The following is an 18,071-nucleotide window of genomic DNA, read 5'->3' as shown; positions in this document are numbered from 1 at the left end:
CTGTCCGTTACAGCACAGGTGGGAAAACTGAGGCTCTGAGGTCGTGTCATCACACGTGACGGCGCAGGGAGGAGGAGGTGACGATGGGCCCCTCACGTCACCAGCCGACATTTGCTGAGCGTGAGCTCGTGCTGGGCTGCACTCCAGGCACCGGATACTCGCTGCCCTCGGGCTGATGTTCGGTGGGGTGATGGATGATGCACGCATGTGCACAATGAGACAGAACTAGACCTGCCCATGCCAAGGGTCCCGCCCCCCTCTCCCCCCCAAAACGGTCAGTGACAGGGCAGGGGGACTTGCTGAGGTGTGTGGGGCGTGTGAGACAAATTAGATAAACAGAAAGGAGGCTTCCTCGTCAAAGGATGGGAGGGTCTCCTGTGCTGACAGGCAAGTGCCTGGGTTTGAGGTAAAGCTTCGCTGGAACCCCACTGAGGTTTTGGTCTCTGCTTCAGCTAGGCTACCTCCCAAATCCTGCGAGTCTGGGGCAGTGACCTGGTAAAACAGCATTCATCTCTCTCTTTCTCTCCTTCTCTAGCTCACACGTACCTATGTTTGCCAGTTTCTGTCCTGTGAACACTCCCCATAGCCAGTTTAAAGTCACCTAGGGTTTAACGACAGGCACACAGACTCCGAGCACCGGACACCGCTGTGCTGGAGGTGCCGGCCCCTCTGCCTGGGTGCAGCTGAAGACTGCAGGGCTGCAGGCAGAGACAGTGGCTGCCGTTGACTCCTTTCCTCCTGGCCTCGCCTCCCTGCTCAAGCTGGCATCCCCACAGCTCGTGTCTTTGCCCCGGGCCCCTCTGTTGGCTCCTGCAGAGCCTGGGCAGGGGTGGAGGGGCATGGGGCATTTCAGTGAGCTGTCCCTGAACCACCTGCCCAGTGTGCCCTGGAGGGTGTTCTCCTTCCTCTCTCCTCAAACGTGCACAAGGAGAACCTCCAGCAAAACTGCTCCTCTCTGCGTGCAGCAGGCTGAGGGGGGTGTCTGTCTGTACAGCCCAGCCTTGGCAGGTCACCCTGGTGAGGGCTGAGGGGTGACAGTAGAGAGTCAGGTCTGGGGTGGACCCTGGGCTCCAGTCTGGCTGTGTGTCCTGTGACCCGAGGAGGGCACATCCCCTCTGACCTCAGAATCTGTAATGATAGAGGGCATTTCTCAGACACCACGGACCTCCAGGGGGTCAGCCATACCAAGGGGCCCGGCAGGGGGGTGAGGGCACGTCACAAGGGCCAGAGCAGCTCTGCCCAGTGGTCTCCACGGCAAGCTCTCCTCAGCTCATATCCCTCCCTCTGACCTGTCTGTTGGCTACCCCAGCCCACCCACAGTTCCTTGAGCACACCTGTGCCCCGGTGCGGGCTCCCACCTCAGGAAGCTCATGGTCCATGTGGGTGTATACAAACATGCTAGTGCCAGGAAACCATCAGAGCAAGGTCAGCGCCTGGGAATGGGGCCAGGCTGCTCAGAGAGCCGATGTGGGGGCCAGCCAGGGGTGGGAGAGCAGGATGGGGCTTGGGCCTGTCCTGGGAACTTGACCCACAGGCAGGGAGGGGAGGATATGAGGTCATGGAGGTGAGGCATTGTGGGGTGAGCCAGGGGACCTGGCCACTTGCTGCCAGGGGACCCAGTGGAGGCGTAGCCCAGGCTGCCCATGTCAAGAGGGCCGGTGATTGTTGTTTCTATGGCGCCCGCATTATCTGCACTGGGATTATAGTAGCTGAGTCCCTAGGTCTCAGGAGTTGAAGCCAGGGCAGCTGCTCTCCTTTGGGCCTGGCTCCTGGAGGCAGCATGGATGTGACCCCCTCTTGTCTGAGAGGACAGGGATGTGATGGTCAGTCACCTTCTCCTTCTTGTAGCTTCCCAAGAGCACTAGGTCATCTCCCCGAAGTCCTCAAGTCTGGGGTCTGGAGCCCAAAGCCAGGTCAGCCCCTGGGGATGGGGCTTCATTTGACACCTGTGCTGTGAGCAGGACATTCAGCCAGGGCAAATGGCCAAGGGGCCTGCCCAGGAACCGGGCCTGGGGCAGCTGCAGGAGCCTGGCAAGGCTGATGGGAGCTGTTGGCTTGCCAGGGCTGCCCTGCAAAGTACCACACGGGGCTTGGATGTCAGGCCTAGAGGCTGGAAGTGCGAGCTTAAGTGTGGGCGAGTGGGTTCCCTCAGAGGCTGTGAGGGAGAATCTGCCCCCTGCCTCTCCGGCTCTGGCGGCTACTGCAGTCCTTGCGGTACCTGGTGTGTAGCCACATCACTGCATCCCTGTTCCCTGTGTGCATGTCTGTGCCAAATGTCCCCTTTTATAAGGAAACAGTCATGTTGGATTAGGGCCATCTGACTCCAGTATGACCTCATCTTAACCAGTTAATCTGCAAGGGCCCCACCTCCAAATAAGGTTATTGTGAGGTCCTGGGTCAGGACTTCCACATATGAATTTGAGGGGGCTGCTTCTTTTGATGCTGGTTGGCAGGTCATCTGGTGGGGCAAGCGGTGTGGGGTCCTGAAGGCTGTGCCGAGCCCAGGAAAGTGAGGGCCCCAGCCAGTTGTCCCTGGGGAGAACCAGTTGATGGGTGAGCAACCATGGCTTCCATCCCCAAACACGGGGGTGGGGGACTGGCCTCCCAGAGGTGCCGGGAGCCTTGCTGACTGGGACTAGTCCAAGGTCCTGGTGGATATGAAAACCAGGGAGGGATCTGCCTCCACCTGGGTGGGACTTCGGGGAGTCTAAAGGTCCTCTGACAACATGGACATTTTGGGTTCAGACAGTTGGCAGCAGGCAGGGTGGCCTGATTGGATTTGGGGCCAAGGTCCCTCCTGCCACTGAGGACCCACTGCCTGCTGGGTTCAGAGCCTGGGAAACCTTGAGGACTGGGCCTCACAGACCTGGGGCCAGGCAGCCTTGGACTGGGGGGAGGGGTCTCCTGGAACACTTGGCAGGCGCCAGGGTGGGTGATCGCTTCATCTCAAGTTTGTGGCTTTTTTCCTAGTTTGATGAACTGATGTTCAGTGATTTGAGAGCAAGGCCTCGGCTGGGCCAGGGTGCAGCTTGGTGATGGGGGAGGGAGGGTCCTGGGAGGGGACAGTCCTTAGCCATGAGCACACACCTGGAAAGGACCTGAAGGGGCACTGATGGGAAAAGAATAAGTCGGATCCCTGCGGGGGGGCAGCCAGCACTCCAGAGCACACAGTGCAGACACAGCACAGGGCTAACCACCGCACCTGTCCCCCTCCCTGCAGCCATCGTTAACCCCAAACAGCCCAAGGAGACGCCCAAAAGCTTCAGCTTCGACTACTCCTACTGGTCGCACACCTCGGTAAGCCCGGGCTGGGGGTGCAGGGGAGGGGGTCATAGCTGTGTGGACGCCGCCCACACCCAGTTCCTCATCTTCCCTGACCCGCTTGTTCCTCTCTAAATGAGGCGATGACCACATTTCTTCCTGCCCTGGAGGTTCCCGGGCATGATGTGGGCCCTCGGGGAACATAGTGGGCTGAGCCCTCAGCGCCCCCGACTCCTGCAACTGCGGCCCCTCTTGCCCTGCAGCCCGAGGACATCAACTATGCGTCGCAGAAGCAGGTGTACCAGGACATCGGCGAGGAGATGCTGCAGCACGCCTTCGAGGGCTACAACGTCTGCATCTTCGCCTACGGCCAGACCGGGGCCGGCAAGTCCTACACCATGATGGGCAAGCAGGAGAAGGACCAGCAGGGCATCATCCCACAGGTATGTGGGGCAGGGGGGGCACAGGCGCTGGGGTGGCAGGACCCATGATGGCAGGGACACAGGGCAGCAGGGGCAGCTGGGAGACCCTCTGGTGGAAGTGACCCTCCCCTGGGGGCTATGAGGACAGGTGGGCTGAGCAGGGAGAGGTGACCAGGTTAACTGAAACCTGAGATGCACATGCCTGATACTGCTGGGACCCTCCCTGGCCCAGCCCCCTGGGTCTGAGCTGCTCAGTGCTTGACCTGGTCAGGGCAGCAGAGAACACTGGGTGGTCTGTAGCATGGCAGGTCCGCCACCCAATGCAGACAAGGACGGCAGGAGGAGCAGGCCAGTGTGAGCAGATGATACGTGAGAAAAGGTCAGATGTCTACGAGGGGACTACCGAGTTAAGCAGAAGACAGCAGCTCATTTGCCTTGCAGACCTTCTCCGTGCCTTTAAGATGAACTGTGAGGGTGTAAGAGGGGCCAGGAGAACAATGGTGATCCTGGGCACAGGCAACCCATAGCACCTGGGGGGCAGGGCCTTCATCCTCTGACCATGTCTTGGGTTTCTACAGCTTTGTGAGGACCTGTTCTCCCGCATCAATGACACGACCAACGACAACATGTCCTACTCCGTGGAGGTAGGGGTCCCCTGCCCAGCATCCGGTCCTCTGGGCAGGACTGAGGTTGTAAGCATGGATAGCGATGCTTTTCTGGTGTATAGTGTGTCCCCATCACTGGTGTGTGCCCTTAGCTTGTCACTCGCTTGTACATGCGGCAACCATGCCACCACATGCACTCAGGACACAGAAGTGCAGGGCTCAGAGGTACGAGGGGCAGTCCTCTACTCAGCTGGTGTGCAATGAGCCGCTGCTCTGGGCTGGGCACAGGGACAGGTGCCTCAGAGCTGCATAGCCTGGGCCTTACTCTGGCTGTGGCCCCAGAGTGAGCCCCAGGATGGCTGTGGGTGAGGAGGGCCGGGCAGGCGGGGCTGGGCTGACACCCCCAATGCACACACTCACACTGGGACTTGGATTCCTTTGCCCACCTTCCCTATCCAGTGGGCGGTACCCACACTCCCTACCCCAAGAGTCTTTAAAGGTGGCCCCTGCACTCCCTCCTCATGGTTCCTGGGTAGTGACCCCCACATCTTCTAATACCCGCCTCCTCAGGAGTCCCTGACAACAGCCCCTCCTCCCATCTTGAGTGTGTCTGATAACTGTCCCCACACCTATCTTTGGGGTTTCTAATGGTGGCCCCCACACAAGTGTCTCTGCCCTGCAGGTCAGCTACATGGAGATCTACTGTGAGCGTGTCCGCGACCTCCTGAACCCCAAGAACAAGGGCAACCTGCGTGTGAGGGAGCACCCGCTGCTGGGGCCGTACGTGGAGGACCTCTCCAAGCTGGCCGTCACCTCCTACAATGACATCCAGGACCTCATGGACTCAGGGAACAAGGCCAGGTGTGTGGGGGTGACTCACCCATCCTCTCTGCCCTCCAACCCCCACTGTGCCCGCAGCTTCCCGTCTCTGCGGGGAAGGCTGGTCCCTGGGCACTTGCATCTTCCCTGAGGAGGAGTGGGCCTTGTGGGCCTGCAGCTCCCTGCACAGGGGGACACTGTTACCTACAGGTGGGCTGCTCCTCCTGGGGCTGCTGTGCAGGCGCCATCTGTGGCTGCTGTCCCAGGTGGTCTCCCCTACAGGCAGCTGGCCTGCTGGGCCCAATGACCATGAGACTGAGGTCTGGCCACCTGCCCTGAGGGTAAATGGGTCCCGTGGATAGAGCTCTGGACAGGAGCTCATGGGGAAGTGTCAGCTGTAAGCATTGACAGCCATAAGCAGTCCATCTTCCTGGGCTTCACTGCCTGGTTGTCATGACAACAGTCCCCCTCTATCACCCAGGGACTTCTGGAGGGTTAGGGTTCCCTGTGTGGGTCACCACCACCCCTCATTTGTGGTCCTGTGGGGGCGCTGTTCTGACGAGGCCCCTCGTGCTGTGGGCTGTCAGACAGGGAGCCTATTGGGGACACTTCCCTGAGGTCTCTGCCTGTCGGTGGCTGTGAGGGCTCCTGCCCAGCTTGTAGAGTGAGCAATACCTGGCTCTGCTGAGCGCCCAGAAGCAGAGAAATACCCCCAGTCCCAGCACCCCAAGCACCAGGTTGGAGCTGGGGGCTCAGGGTCCCATGATGGACATGGTGGACAGGGGTATGTGTGCCACAACCCTCGGGGCGGGTTCTGGCTGATGTGAAGGAGGGCTGACGACACAATAAATACACTATACAAAAAAATACGAATTTAGAAGGTATTGGGGGGCTAGGTGGAGCCTCTTTAGTGAAGAATAACACCAAGCTGGGTCCTGTTCCTTTTTATTCACTTTGAATACACATTTGCCCTTTAGAAATGTCTCCAGGCAGATCACAGGTAAAGTTTGGTATACAATGTAAATGTTATCAAGTCAGGAAAAAGCCTGGAGCCATTGCAGTCACCACAGGGCAGTCATGTAGATACTCAGCCCTGCTGAATATGTCTCTTTTTTGATGCCAAATGCTATTTGCTTTAGCCTCTGGCATGTGTGGGCCCTTTTGCTCTGATAGGAGGCATGGCCCCCAGTGGGGCGGCTCTGAGAACCCAGGGGAGCTGACACCCCATGACCTGGCCCAGCGGACTGGCACCACTGGTGACCCGAATGTCCAACCGCAGGATGGCGGGTAACCACAGAGTGGCTTCTGTTCCCTCAGGACGGTGGCAGCCACGAACATGAATGAGACCAGCAGCCGCTCCCACGCCGTCTTCAACATCATCTTCACTCAGAAGCGCCACGATGCGGAGACCGACATCACCACGGAGAAAGTGAGCGTGGCCTTGGCCGTGGTGCCATCAGGCAGGCGTTGGGGTCTGGCCAGTCAGGCAGGATGAGGAGGCCACGCCACACACTGGCCTGGGAGGCGTGGGCAGCGACCTCACCCCAGGAACCAGGCACTTCCACCCCTTGGTGAGAGGTTGGCCACCTCATCTGGGCATTCGGTGCCACCTGGATGTGGAAGGGACTTGGGGTGGAGGGCCCACGGGGCCTCTTACCAGGTGGTTTTGGTGGAGACTGGGGGCTGGGAAGGAATCTCCCCAGAACTGCACCCCAGCATAGCCCCAAAGGCCCAGGAAGCCTGGGCGACCCGTGGAGGCAGGAGGTCTCAGCTTGAGTGAGTGCCTGTCACAGAGGTGAGCGTGGGCACCGGCATCTTCGAGCACAAAGGAGAGGCTGTGTTGAGCGGGCACCATCCTGCCCCGCTGCCCACAGCCCTAAATGCCTTTCCCACATGCCTTTCCCACAAGCCTTTCCCACAAGCCTTGGCATGCTTCATGGATCCTCTTCTGAGGCCTCTATCCCAACAGACATCTATGGGCTCCAGAAAGGGGCAGCAGCGCCAGTGCCAAGTCTGTTCACGTGCACCAGTAGCTGTGCCCTACAGCGCTGGGTTTCCTGACTGTGCGTCTCCCCCACCCCCACATCCAGGCCTTCTCCCAGGGAACCTCAGCCACTTCCTGGAGGGCCGGCTCTCTCAGGCAGCACCCATAATCCACAGAGGGTCAGGAAAGTTAGCACCACTTAGACCTGGTGGTGCTGGGATCATCCCAGCCAGGCACTATCCTCCAGGAGGCTTATGACAGCACGGTGGGGCCTGGAGGACAGGGACTGGGTCAGCCTGGATGCAGGGTACCGAGAGGGTCCTATTGATGTCTGTGCCTGTTGATATCTGGGCGAGTTGCCCTCAGTAGCTATGCTCAAGAGGACCTTGGCCTCCTCTGAATGCAGGTGACCACCTGCCCTAGGCCAGGGAAGTGTACTGGGGCCCCCTGCACCGGGCATGAGGAATTCAAGCATTAGCTGGGGCTCTGGAACTGGATTTAAACCCCAGCATAGGCAAAGCTCCTGTCTGTGGAAATGGGCGATAGTGAGGGACCCACCTCATGGGTGCTGTGAGGAGTCCACGCACAACATGTGAAGAGTATTGAGTATACAGAAAACAGTGTGGCCTCAACTCTGGTGCTCCGGGGGCAGGGGGAGGGGTGTGTGAGCTGCGGGGGCGGCTGCAGCCTGTGAGGTGAGATGGCCTCGAACCTCAGGCAGTGTCAGAAGAGCTGTGAACAGAGGTGCAGAGGGAACGCAGGGCTACAGACTTTCAGACCCAAGGGTGGGGCTTGGCTGTGGCTCGCGGGTGGGCCCTTTGGGCGGTGCCCAGAGAGGAAGGATGCCCCCTGGCAGCCTCATGGCATCTTCTGCAGTTGACACATTTGCCTTTTCAGGTGAGCAAAATCAGCCTGGTGGACTTGGCTGGGAGCGAGCGCGCTGACTCCACAGGAGCGAAAGGCACGCGGCTCAAGGTAGGGGCCCAGCCACCATGCCCATGGGGAGCAGTGGGTGCCCTGCTACCCGACTCAAAGGCGGGATGGTGTCTTCAATCCTGGCTTGTTCCCGGTGGGCCAGGCACGAGGGCTCAGCTCCTCTTGGGGTTGGAGGGAGGTATTGGGGCCATCCCCAAGGGTGAGCCTGGGTGGGGGGCACAGGTGAGGAGATGGGAGAAGGTCAGCAGGCAGATGACCTGGCAGGAGAGTCCCACAGCACCTCGCTTTCCCACCGGGAGAACACAGGCTGCCAGGCAGCTGCAAGAGGGGCAGTGAGCTGGCCGGCCGTTGTCCTGAGGGAATACCTTCCCGTCAAGCAGTCTTGAGTGCCAGGAAAGAGAGTGTTTGTTTTCCTGAGTTCCCCTTTGGTCCCCACTGGTACCTGATGGATGGGATGGGGCCCCGGAAATTTTTCCAGGTGGGGCACATGTGAGGTGTTCCTAGGATTTCTAGGAAGCCCAGGAGAACCCTGGGCAAACTGCACTCCCTGCCCGGCCAGGTGGGCCTCTGATGGGCCTCCTGCCAGAGGCTCCCATACCCCCTAAAAGCCTAAAGGGTCAACAGTCCTGGCCGATGGTCTCAGCCCACCCCACATGGGTCAGGCCCCAGGCTCTCGAAGCTTCCTAATGACCCGATCATCTTCTCCACACACAGGAGGGAGCCAATATCAACAAGTCCTTGACTACACTGGGCAAAGTCATCTCTGCTCTGGCTGAAATGGTGAGCTGGCTTGGGCTTCTAGGACTAGGCTGATGGGACAGGCCATGGAGGGGCTGCCCTGTCCTGCTTTCCTTGGGGGATGCTGGGAGCCAGTCAGGGTTCTGGGGAAAACCCAGAGATATGGGTGGGGCATCACTAAGCTACAGATAGAGTCACTTCCTGAATCATCAGTGTCCCCACCTGTAAAATTGGGGTGAGCTGTATTCCTCCCAGGGCCCTTCAGAGGGTCACCATGAGCTTTGGTGAGCTTGACGGCTGGTGTCCTTCTGGGAGAGCAAGGCTGTGTCAGCTCTGACCTCAGTTAGCCCAACCCAGGCCATTCTCCAGGAGGGAGATCATGGCCCTTGGAGGTGAGGGACTGGGTTTGATGGGCCCCAAGGGGCAGGCAGTATCGCCCACTCACTAAGACACCCAGGCCTTCAGCCAGGGATGGGCAAATCTCCGGAGACCCTGGCCACCTCTAGAATGGTTGGTGGAGGGACGGGCTGATGGGTGGCAACAGCCTGAGAGGCTGCAGTATCGTTTGGTCTGACTCTCAGACCCAGCTCAGGGTGGCCAGCAATGGCCAGGCGTTGAGTGATGGACACCTGGCACGTGCTCAGGCCTTTCCTGCTCCTTTGCCGCCTGGAACCAGCCTGTCCCCCTCTCCTCGCACACTCTAGCCTCGTTTCAGGTCCTCAGGCTCTTTCTGTCTTTTCCTTTTCAGGACTCGGGACCCAATAAGGTGAGCTGCTTGCTTCAGTTCCGGGGGGAGGTGTCTTCATTCTTGATGGGGAGGGGCTAGAAGCAAACAGTGCCCTTAGCTCAGGCTACCCTCGCGAAGGTTGCGGCAGTAGAATTCACCCCTTCATTTGTGCACTTAACCAGCAAACACATTGGCCCATCTCTGAGCTAGGCCCTGAGCTAGGAGAGCAACGCAGGCCTCGGGGGCCGGAGCAGTGCAGGAGGCAGATGATAGACAGAAACACAAAAGTAAAAATATAGGGGCGGGCAAAAAGTAGGTTTATAGTTGTGAGTGTGTGAAACAGTCACTAAAGCTATTGTAATAGTCATAACCTGCATGTTTTTTTCTGTACGGACAACTGTGTTGACCTTCTAGGTGTAAGATGGTGCAGGCTGGGAAGGCCGAGGAGAGGGAGGGCGGTGGGTGGTTCTGGGGGTTGCTGAGCACGGCAGTGCCCGCTGGTGGGTGGAGGGGCACTGGCCTGGTGGGTGGATGGGCACTGGTGAGGAAGCAGCAAAAACCAAAGGAGAAGTAACTGAGTGATTGTAGGACATGTACTGTGGCAACAAGGACAAACGTGGCAGAGATTCAGCCCCAGGAATTACATAAGTAAAGGGAAGTAGGAATGGAGTTTTTCACCCTCCAAGTTTCCAAAGGAGAAAAAGGAAGCCCCAAGTACTGCCGGCTTGGAGTTCAGACCCGGCTCACAGAGCTGGCCCAGCGCTTCTGACACCCTGTGACAGCGTGTGTCCAGCTTTTGCCCTTTGTCCCTGAGCGTCGTGGAGCTCCTCTTGGGGATCATCCTGAGAAGCAAAGACGAATGTGTTGGCCCCAGAGAAATGGCCTGATCCCTTGCGGGGGCACCTGTGTGTGTCCATGGGAGCGTGGGGGCCGGAGCTGTGTCCACTGGCTACGACGGGGGCTCCACAAATACTTTTCAAAAATCCTCTCCCAAGGATATTTTTCCATTGATTTTTAGAGTGGAAGGGAGGGAGAAGGGATGGGGGAGAGAAAAACATTGATGTGAGGGAGACACATCAATTGGTTGCTTCCTGCACATGCCCTGACCAGGACCAGGGATTGAGCCTGCAACCGAGTGCTCTGGACTGGGAATTGAACCCAAGACCCTTTGATCCAAGGGCTGATGCTCTAACCGCTGAGCAAACCAGCTAGGGCCACAAATACTTCTGAAGCCGCTGTGCACATGAAAGAGCCGACACTGGAAAGTAACTGTGATTAGTGGAGTCACTATGTCAGTCACGGCGGGTCCACCGAAGTGATTCTCGCAGCCGTTATAAGGGCTGGAGTCCATATTTTGAGTGGATTGGCCTTACTAGAGGAATAAAGACCCCTAGAGTAGACAGTGTGGAGGGGGCTTCTTTCACGGGAGGGAGGGACAGGTATGAAAGCAGGGCTTGCAATCTGGCTTCTGAAGGGAGGGGGAAGCGTGATGGAGGGTGCTGTGTGGTGAGTGCTGTGTGGAAGGGAGCGGTCAGCCGTGGGGCTGGCGGAAGCCGGAATGCCACACTTCGCAGGGGGCCTTTTATTTCAGTCAGCAGAGCCACTGTGGTGTTTGAGGAGGGGGCTCAGAGGGGCCCTTCTGACAGGGAGGAGGGCGATACACCAGCCGTGACATCAGCATGCCCGGGCTCAGGTCTGGCTGTGCGACCCAGACACGGTGGGGATGACAAGGGAGGGACCCGAGGGAAGTGCAGCAAGTCGCTGATTCTCGCTCTGGTGGAGGTGCCTGGCGGGCACTCTGGGTCCAGGTGTGGAGAAGCCTTAGAGCTGGCCCAGCCCTGCCCCCCAACAGCAGCCTTGGCTTTGGGGACCACCCTGTGCTTGCCCTCCTCTTCCATGAGCTCAGGGTTGACCTTGAATGTTCCTCCCACACAGAACAAGAAAAAGAAGAAGACAGATTTCATTCCCTACCGAGATTCTGTGCTGACCTGGCTCCTCAGGGAAAACCTGGGTGAGGACTCTGGGGTTCTAACTCCCAGCCTGGCCCACTGCCCCGTCTTCCTGCCTGGAGGGGTGCCCAGCCACCAGGAGGCCTAGGACCGTTCTGGCCCACGACTGAGGTGTACCTGAGTCCTTCCAGAGGGCCTGGGACAGTGGCCAAAGGAAGGGCCACAAATACTTCTTGGCCCCAGAGAAATGGCCCGGCCCCTTGCAGGGGCACCTGTGTGTGTCCATGGGAGGGGCTCTGGGGCAAGGGCCATATTGACAGCAAGGGTGGGGAACCAGGATGGTCCACGAGCCATAGAACCCACCCACAGGTTCAGGCCAGTGACACCCAGACCAAGTACTCACTCCTCTCTGGGCCTTGGTTTCCCCTTCTATGACAGGGACCTGGGACTCTGCTTGCTGGGTTTGGAGAGCTGCCATAAATCACCCCTTCTCCTGTCTGCCTGAGTTTGTAACCAGCAGCAATAGGTGGGGAGAGGGAGACTCAAATGCCTCTCACCCAAATATAAACTCAGGGTCCTCCCCAGCTGGGGAGGCTGATGCCAGGGAGATGGCCTGAGTCTTGGACTGGCCTGATGAACATGACAGCGGGATCCCCGGCCTCTCTCAGCTGCATCCTAGAGCCCCGCTGTGCCCACCCAGTTGGCCCAGGATTCTGTGTACCTCTCTGAGCTCAGCCTCCCCAGCTGTAAATGGAGGAGGGGACAGCGGGGGGAGAACAAGGCAGTGGGCTGGCCTTCTGCACGGCCTGGTCTTTTCCCCACAGGAGGGAACTCGAGGACAGCGATGGTGGCGGCCCTGAGCCCCGCAGACATCAACTACGACGAGACCCTGAGCACTCTGAGGTGTGTTCTTGAGGGAGGTGGGCCCTGTGCCCCAACAGGCTCGGGTGGGGGTGATCCCTCCCTGCCCAAGTCAGGAACACCTGTGAGAGGGATGCCACTTGGGGAGGTTCATTTCACCTGGGACTCCTTGTAGCTCCCATAGCTGTCAGGGTCTTCATGGGACCTGTTCCATTCCCATAACCCTTTGGGGTACACTTTGGGGCTGCAAGTGGCCAAGGTCCCCTGTGCAAACGACTGGGAGAGCTGTGCTTGTGGGCTGAGCAGCTTGCAGCCTCTGTCAGTCAGGGGAGCCTTTGTTAGCAGAGGGGTGAAGGTGTGTCCTAAAGGTCCCTCTGGCTGCAGGCGGGTGCCCTTGGCGGGGGGAGGGGAGAGCCCGGGCTCCTGCTCTGAAGGAAGCTGCCTAGCAGCCAGGTCAGCATCTCAGGTCCTTTTGACTGAGCACCACTGGTAGCAAAGAGAAAAAGGACACGGGGACACGCTCCTATCTGTACCTCGTGTGCATTTGCTGTGCAAGGCTCGGGCTCAGACAGGCAAACACGTGGATGTTCTCACGTCCCCCACGGGCTCCCTCCACCCTGGAACCCAGGCCTTCCCCAGGGAGAAGATGCCATCCCTTCTCCTCCTGGGGCCTAGGTTTCCCTAAGTGGGTGAGCCAGGGCAGGGTGACCCCACATGTAGGTCTCTGGAAATGGCCCCAGTGACTCCCAGTGGGGTGACTCCTTGCTCTGCCCAAGCCCCAGGCCCTTGCTCTTCCCCTCCTCCCATCCCCCAACCCTTGGGCCTGCGGGCACGGGCACAGCCCACAGCTCCCTCTGCTGCCCAGGTACGCGGACCGGGCTAAGCAGATCCGCTGTAACGCCGTCATCAATGAGGACCCCAACAACAAACTGATCCGTGAGCTGAAGGATGAGGTGACCCGGCTGCGGGACCTGCTGTACGCCCAGGGTCTTGGGGACATCACCGACAGTGAGTGTCTGTGTCCGCCTTCTGGGCCAGCCTGGCCTCCCTCCTGGGATTCCCTCCCGGACTGGGATGGGTCAGGCTGCCATCAAGATCCCTCTGACCTGGTCCCAGCCCCTGCTTTGTTCCTGCAGAGCTGCCCTGGGTGGGAGGCCTGGGTTCTGGCCTTGGCCTGGGGGAACCGCATGGTTTGGGTTTGGTGCTGGCCCAAGCGGGCCAGAGAGGGTCTCCCCAGAAACCATGTTGGCATGCCACAGGTGCTGGGGTCTCCGTGTCCCTGCTGAAGACCAGAGCTGCCTGCTTGATGCCCGGCCTGGGACGGGCAGCCCCGGACTCTCAAAACAAACCTGTTCTTCTGTTTCTCTGTCTCTCCTCTCTCCCCCACGCCTCCGCTCCCCCTTAGCCAACACTGTGCCCGGAGGACCCAAATGTGTGTATCCCCTTGCTGCTCTCTGTGCATCCCTGCTTCTGCCACCTGCCCAAAGGGTGTGGGGCAGCCCAGGGGAGGGGCGAGGCCCAGGGACAGCAGGGCAAGCTCACCCCCTCTTTAGGGGCTGGGACAACAGCCCTCTCACGGGTGCCCTTCTGGTAGATTTGGGGTCATATCCCTGTGTTCATAAAGCACCAGGGAGGCAAGGGGCTGCAGACTAAAAATGTCTGGGCTCAGGCTCCTGGTCCCCATGTGCCCCCGGAGTCCTGGGGAGTACGAGTGTCAGTGCCTGAGGCCCGGACCGTCCCTGGCTCCTGGCCCCGACCTCCCTCGGGCCCTTCATGCCCCAAGGCCCTTTTCCCCTGGAAACGCCAAGAGTCTGATTGCTGCCAGATCCTCCCAGCCTGTGCTGTGACCCCTGCTGGCCTTGGGCCTGGCCCTCTGAGCAAGGGCACAGTTCAGTGCCTCCCGACCCCAAAGGTGGAGGAGCTCTCGGCTTCCCCGGTACCTTGTGCTGTCCCGTTTGCTGTTGCTTTGCTCCACGTCTGCTTCTGCCAGGAGGGGCCTAGGGGTGTCAGCACCAACTCTGGGGCCTTCGGGGCCCTGGCGGGCTCCATCTCGGGTATAGAGGAGTAGGGGCTTTCTGAAGGGTCCCACAGTCCCCCTCCCCTCCAGGGGTGGACAGCACAGCTTGATTCCGAAGCTCAGAGATGCATTGTGGGCCGGTGAGGGGTGGGCGGAGGGGACGCCCATAGCAGAAAGGATGTGCATTAGTGTCAGGCCCAGTGACCATGAAGGGAGGTGGACAGGGTGGGAGATGCAGGGAGCACTGGAGGAGCCATGGAGCTCACGCAGCACAGGTTCAGAGGCTGCAAGGCAGCCTGGGTGGCTCGGGTTTGGCATGCAGGTGCAGGGAAAGCAGAGGCCTTGACCCAGGGCTGGGGAGTGGAGTGAGGGGTTCTGGGGTCCTGGTGGTGCTGTGCTGCTGGGGGGGGGGGGGGGGGGGGGCTCATCGTGTGGGGTGACAGGTGGCCTTGCATGTGTTGCCCAGCGCCTGGCAGCTGCGCCTCACTAATAGTTTCTGCCTTCTCTTCACCCACCTCCCAACTCGTGTCTCTTTTCTCTCCCTCCCGTCTGTCTGCCCCCTCTCCCTCCCTTCCTCCCGTAGACCTGTCCGACCTTGACAACAATTACCGTAACTGTGGCTGGGCGGAGTTGAGTCAAGCCCCTGACAATCTCTCCACAGTTACCAACGCTCTGGTGGGCATGAGCCCCTCATCCTCGCTCTCGGCCCTGTCCAGCCGCGCAGCCTCTGTGTCCAGTCTGCATGAGCGCCTCTTGTTTGCCCCGGGCAGTGAGGAGGCCATCGAAAGGCTGAAGGTGAGGGCAGGGCCAGAGTGGGCACCAGGCCCCGGGAAACTGAGCTTGGAGCCGTGGGCTTGTTAAAGGCAGGAGGTGAGGCAGTGCCCCGGGCGCCCCCTCCATATGTCACTGCTCTCCACCCAGCACCACCGGGCTCTGCTTGCTGACAAGGGTGGTGGGTGTCCTGGGGGTTCTGCCTCCCCTCTTGGGTATTCTGTGCTTGCGAGCCTTTGCCCTCTGGTCCCCTTGTGTCCACAGTCACTCCCTCTCCCCCTGCCATGAGCCAGGCTGGTTTTTGGTTTTCTGTCTTGTTTTCCTGGGTGTGGGCTGAGCCCAGACCTTGGAGATTGAAGGGTTTGGGGTTTAAAAGCCCAGAGGCCAGACTCCAGGCTGGGGTGGGGCAGTATGGGCATAGGCCCACATGGGGTGGGGGCCCACCTGGGTGTGGGGCCCACCAGGGTGGGAGGCTAGAAGCAAACAGGAAGTGTTGATAGCATCTGTGCATCAGAACCAGCCCCACGTCTCTCCCTCCTGGGTGACTGCTTTTTACTCGTTCCCTGGGCGTGTCCAGAGGAAAGCACACAGTTTTGAGCTCACACTATCCCTCAGCCCTGGATCCTTCAGAAATCAAGCTTCCAGCGTGGACCGGGCATTGGGGTCTTGGTGCTCTGCATACCTGCTCGTCTCCCCTCTGCCTGGCCCCTGACCTGGCTCTGCTCTGTGTTGTCCCCCAGGAGACAGAGAAGATCATAGCCGAACTCAACGAGACCTGGGAGGAAAAGCTTCGGCGGACAGAAGCCATCCGGATGGAGAGGTGGGTGGTGGGGTCACAGGGCCAGCACAGCCCTGCGCTCCAGCCCTGGGCTCCGACAGACCCATTCTCTCTCACCTGGTGACCCTCACCTCCTGTCACTGTGGTCCCACGGATCTGGTCCCTTGTCAGGTGATCTGTACCTCCAAGCAGACACCGTAGCTCTTTGACCACATGGGTCACTGTCTGGGCTCTGCCTTGGACTGTGTGGCCAGAGCACCACTGGCTCCCTGTCAGTTGAGGGGAGACAGGTCCTGTGGCCTCTTGAAGTTTGAGCTGACCCTCACTCTTCCCTCCAGGGAAGCCCTGCTGGCCGAGATGGGCGTGGCCATGAGGGAGGATGGCGGCACTCTGGGAGTGTTCTCTCCCAAAAAGGTAGGAGCAGTTCCCTGTTTTGTGGGGCCCGGCTTGAACAGGCCTTTGCCCCCTCAGCCTTCGAATGGGCGTACAGCAGGGGGTCCAGGCACCGAGGGCCCATGCCCACCACAGACAGGCCCTCCCTGTGTGAGACTCAGCCCCCCTCCTGAGGGCGGGGCATCCCTGTAGCATTGGGGAGTGGGCTGGTGTGCTCGTCAAGGTCAGGGTGGCATGAGGCCCAGACTCAGGCTAGAAACCCTACCTGGAGCCAGTGCCGCCCACAGACAGGAAGGGGCCAGACTTGGGGCTGGGAGTCAGCATCCTCTCAGAGCTCAGCCAGAGTGCATGCTCACCAGACCTAGTCTTGGGCAGGGTCTCAAGGTCTGCCAGCTGGGAGCCCTCCAACGGAGACCCCCTCTGATGCTCAGATGGAGCATTTGGGGAAAAGTCTCTGATGCTTCTAGGACCCAGACACCACCCCCCCACCCCAAAGATTGCCAGATCCTCAGAGCCCTTAGGAGCAGAGCTCCAAGTCAGGAGGCCCTGCCCCTGCCACCTTGTTGGCGAGGAGGCACCTGGCCTCCCACAGTGCAGCCCCTTGCGGTTGGCTTTTCACCCCAGCTTTGTTTGGGGCAGATGGGTTCTGTGTTTGCTAGTCTTTGAAGCCCCCGTTGAGCCAGTGGGGACCCCAAGGGAAGAGGAACCAAGGGCCCTGGTAGGGTGGGCTCCCTGGAACGGGACCAGGCTTCTTGGGCTTCTGCCCCCACACAGCCCAGGCTGGGGGATAGTGCATGCTGAGAGGCAGGAGGGAGGGGTGTTGGGGGGACCTGGGACAGATGGGAGCAGGCAGTGCCTTGATGGAGTCTTACCTCACATCCCTTCTGGAGAGGCCTTGGTTTTCTGGAGTGTGTTGTTCCTGGGCTTTTCAGACCTGGCTCCTTCCTGGAGGGGCAGGGTGCTCCCAGGCTGGCTTGTGGAGCTGTGGGTGCAGGGGCCTCAGGGTGCTGGGTGCCCTGCAGTTCTTTGGCTTCATTGGTCGCCTTGGTAATGGAGGATTACCCTGCGGACACCTCCTCCTGAGAGCCAGTTTCTGGGACTCTGGGTCTCCTCACTTAGTGAAGCAGGCGAGCACATCTCTTCCACACATTCCTGCTCCGGGCTGGGGTGGCCGGGGGTGGTTTGTCCTGGAGTCTTCACAGCCCTGCACAGGCGTGTGAGTGGGGTGTGGAGGGACTTACAGCTCTGGGTGGTGACAGCTTGCCCCAAGGTGTCAGGAGGGAAACTAAGGAAGCAGTCTCAGCCGCTGCCTGTTGCAGGACTCTTGCCCAGGACACAATGTGGTGGCTCCTGAGCTGAGGGACCGGGGAAGAGCATCAGAGGAATGGAGGTGGGGCATCAGGCCCCAGTGGGTAGAGCCTGCAGCAGCTGCCCTGGGACAGAGTGGAGCAGGGAGTCCAGGCCAGTACTTAGACAGGGGCCACTGAGGGAGAGGGCTACCTTGGCTTTGGGCCATGCTTTGCTAGACCATGGACAGGAGAGGCATGGTGGGAGGTTGTCAACTAGTGTGGTGACTTTCTCAGCCTCTCTGCTTCCAGCGGCCAGGGTGTGAGGCCTTCTTGGCCAGAGTTGTAATCCTTGGTTCAGGTACCCACTGGAGCCCTCACTCCCGGGTGCCCACCACAACTCCAACTCCAAGCGCCCCTGGGCCCTTTGGTGCTGAGAGCTGGGCTTCCAGTCCTGCCCTCCCCCGCCCGAAGCCCAGCTCCCCCTGAGTGCCAAGGCTGAGCCCCCACCCAGCCTGCTACCC

General features: G+C 59.8%; 1 protein-coding gene across 33 annotated transcripts in view; it reads left to right on the top strand.

Moving 5' to 3' along the window:
- The window catches only part of KIF1A (kinesin family member 1A), a 72,836-nt gene that overhangs the window by 18,621 nt on the left and 36,144 nt on the right, over positions 1–18,071 (top strand). For 17 of the 33 annotated variants that reach the window (XM_036422404.2, XM_036422401.2, XM_036422399.2 and 14 more), the window contains exons 3-17: positions 3,221–3,297; positions 3,525–3,704; positions 4,262–4,327; positions 4,971–5,149; positions 6,425–6,536; positions 7,989–8,066; positions 8,742–8,807; positions 9,514–9,531; positions 11,428–11,503; positions 12,266–12,344; positions 13,168–13,310; positions 13,708–13,734; positions 14,903–15,114; positions 15,831–15,910; positions 16,207–16,282. In XM_036422404.2, the coding sequence (XP_036278297.1) occupies positions 3,221–3,297; positions 3,525–3,704; positions 4,262–4,327; positions 4,971–5,149; positions 6,425–6,536; positions 7,989–8,066; positions 8,742–8,807; positions 9,514–9,531; positions 11,428–11,503; positions 12,266–12,344; positions 13,168–13,310; positions 13,708–13,734; positions 14,903–15,114; positions 15,831–15,910; positions 16,207–16,282 (1,469 nt within the window). The remainder of the gene's footprint in view (positions 1–3,220; positions 3,298–3,524; positions 3,705–4,261; positions 4,328–4,970; positions 5,150–6,424; positions 6,537–7,988; positions 8,067–8,741; positions 8,808–9,513; positions 9,532–11,427; positions 11,504–12,265; positions 12,345–13,167; positions 13,311–13,707; positions 13,735–14,902; positions 15,115–15,830; positions 15,911–16,206; positions 16,283–18,071) is intronic. The other 16 variants (XM_036422421.2, XM_036422419.2, XM_036422417.2 and 13 more) reach the window with 2 other exon arrangements.

This window comes from Pipistrellus kuhlii, unplaced genomic scaffold (assembly GCF_014108245.1).
Source record: "Pipistrellus kuhlii isolate mPipKuh1 unplaced genomic scaffold, mPipKuh1.p scaffold_m20_p_7, whole genome shotgun sequence".
NCBI classification, from domain to species: domain Eukaryota; kingdom Metazoa; phylum Chordata; class Mammalia; order Chiroptera; family Vespertilionidae; genus Pipistrellus; species Pipistrellus kuhlii.
This window is presented reverse-complemented; position numbering and strand designations above follow the sequence as displayed.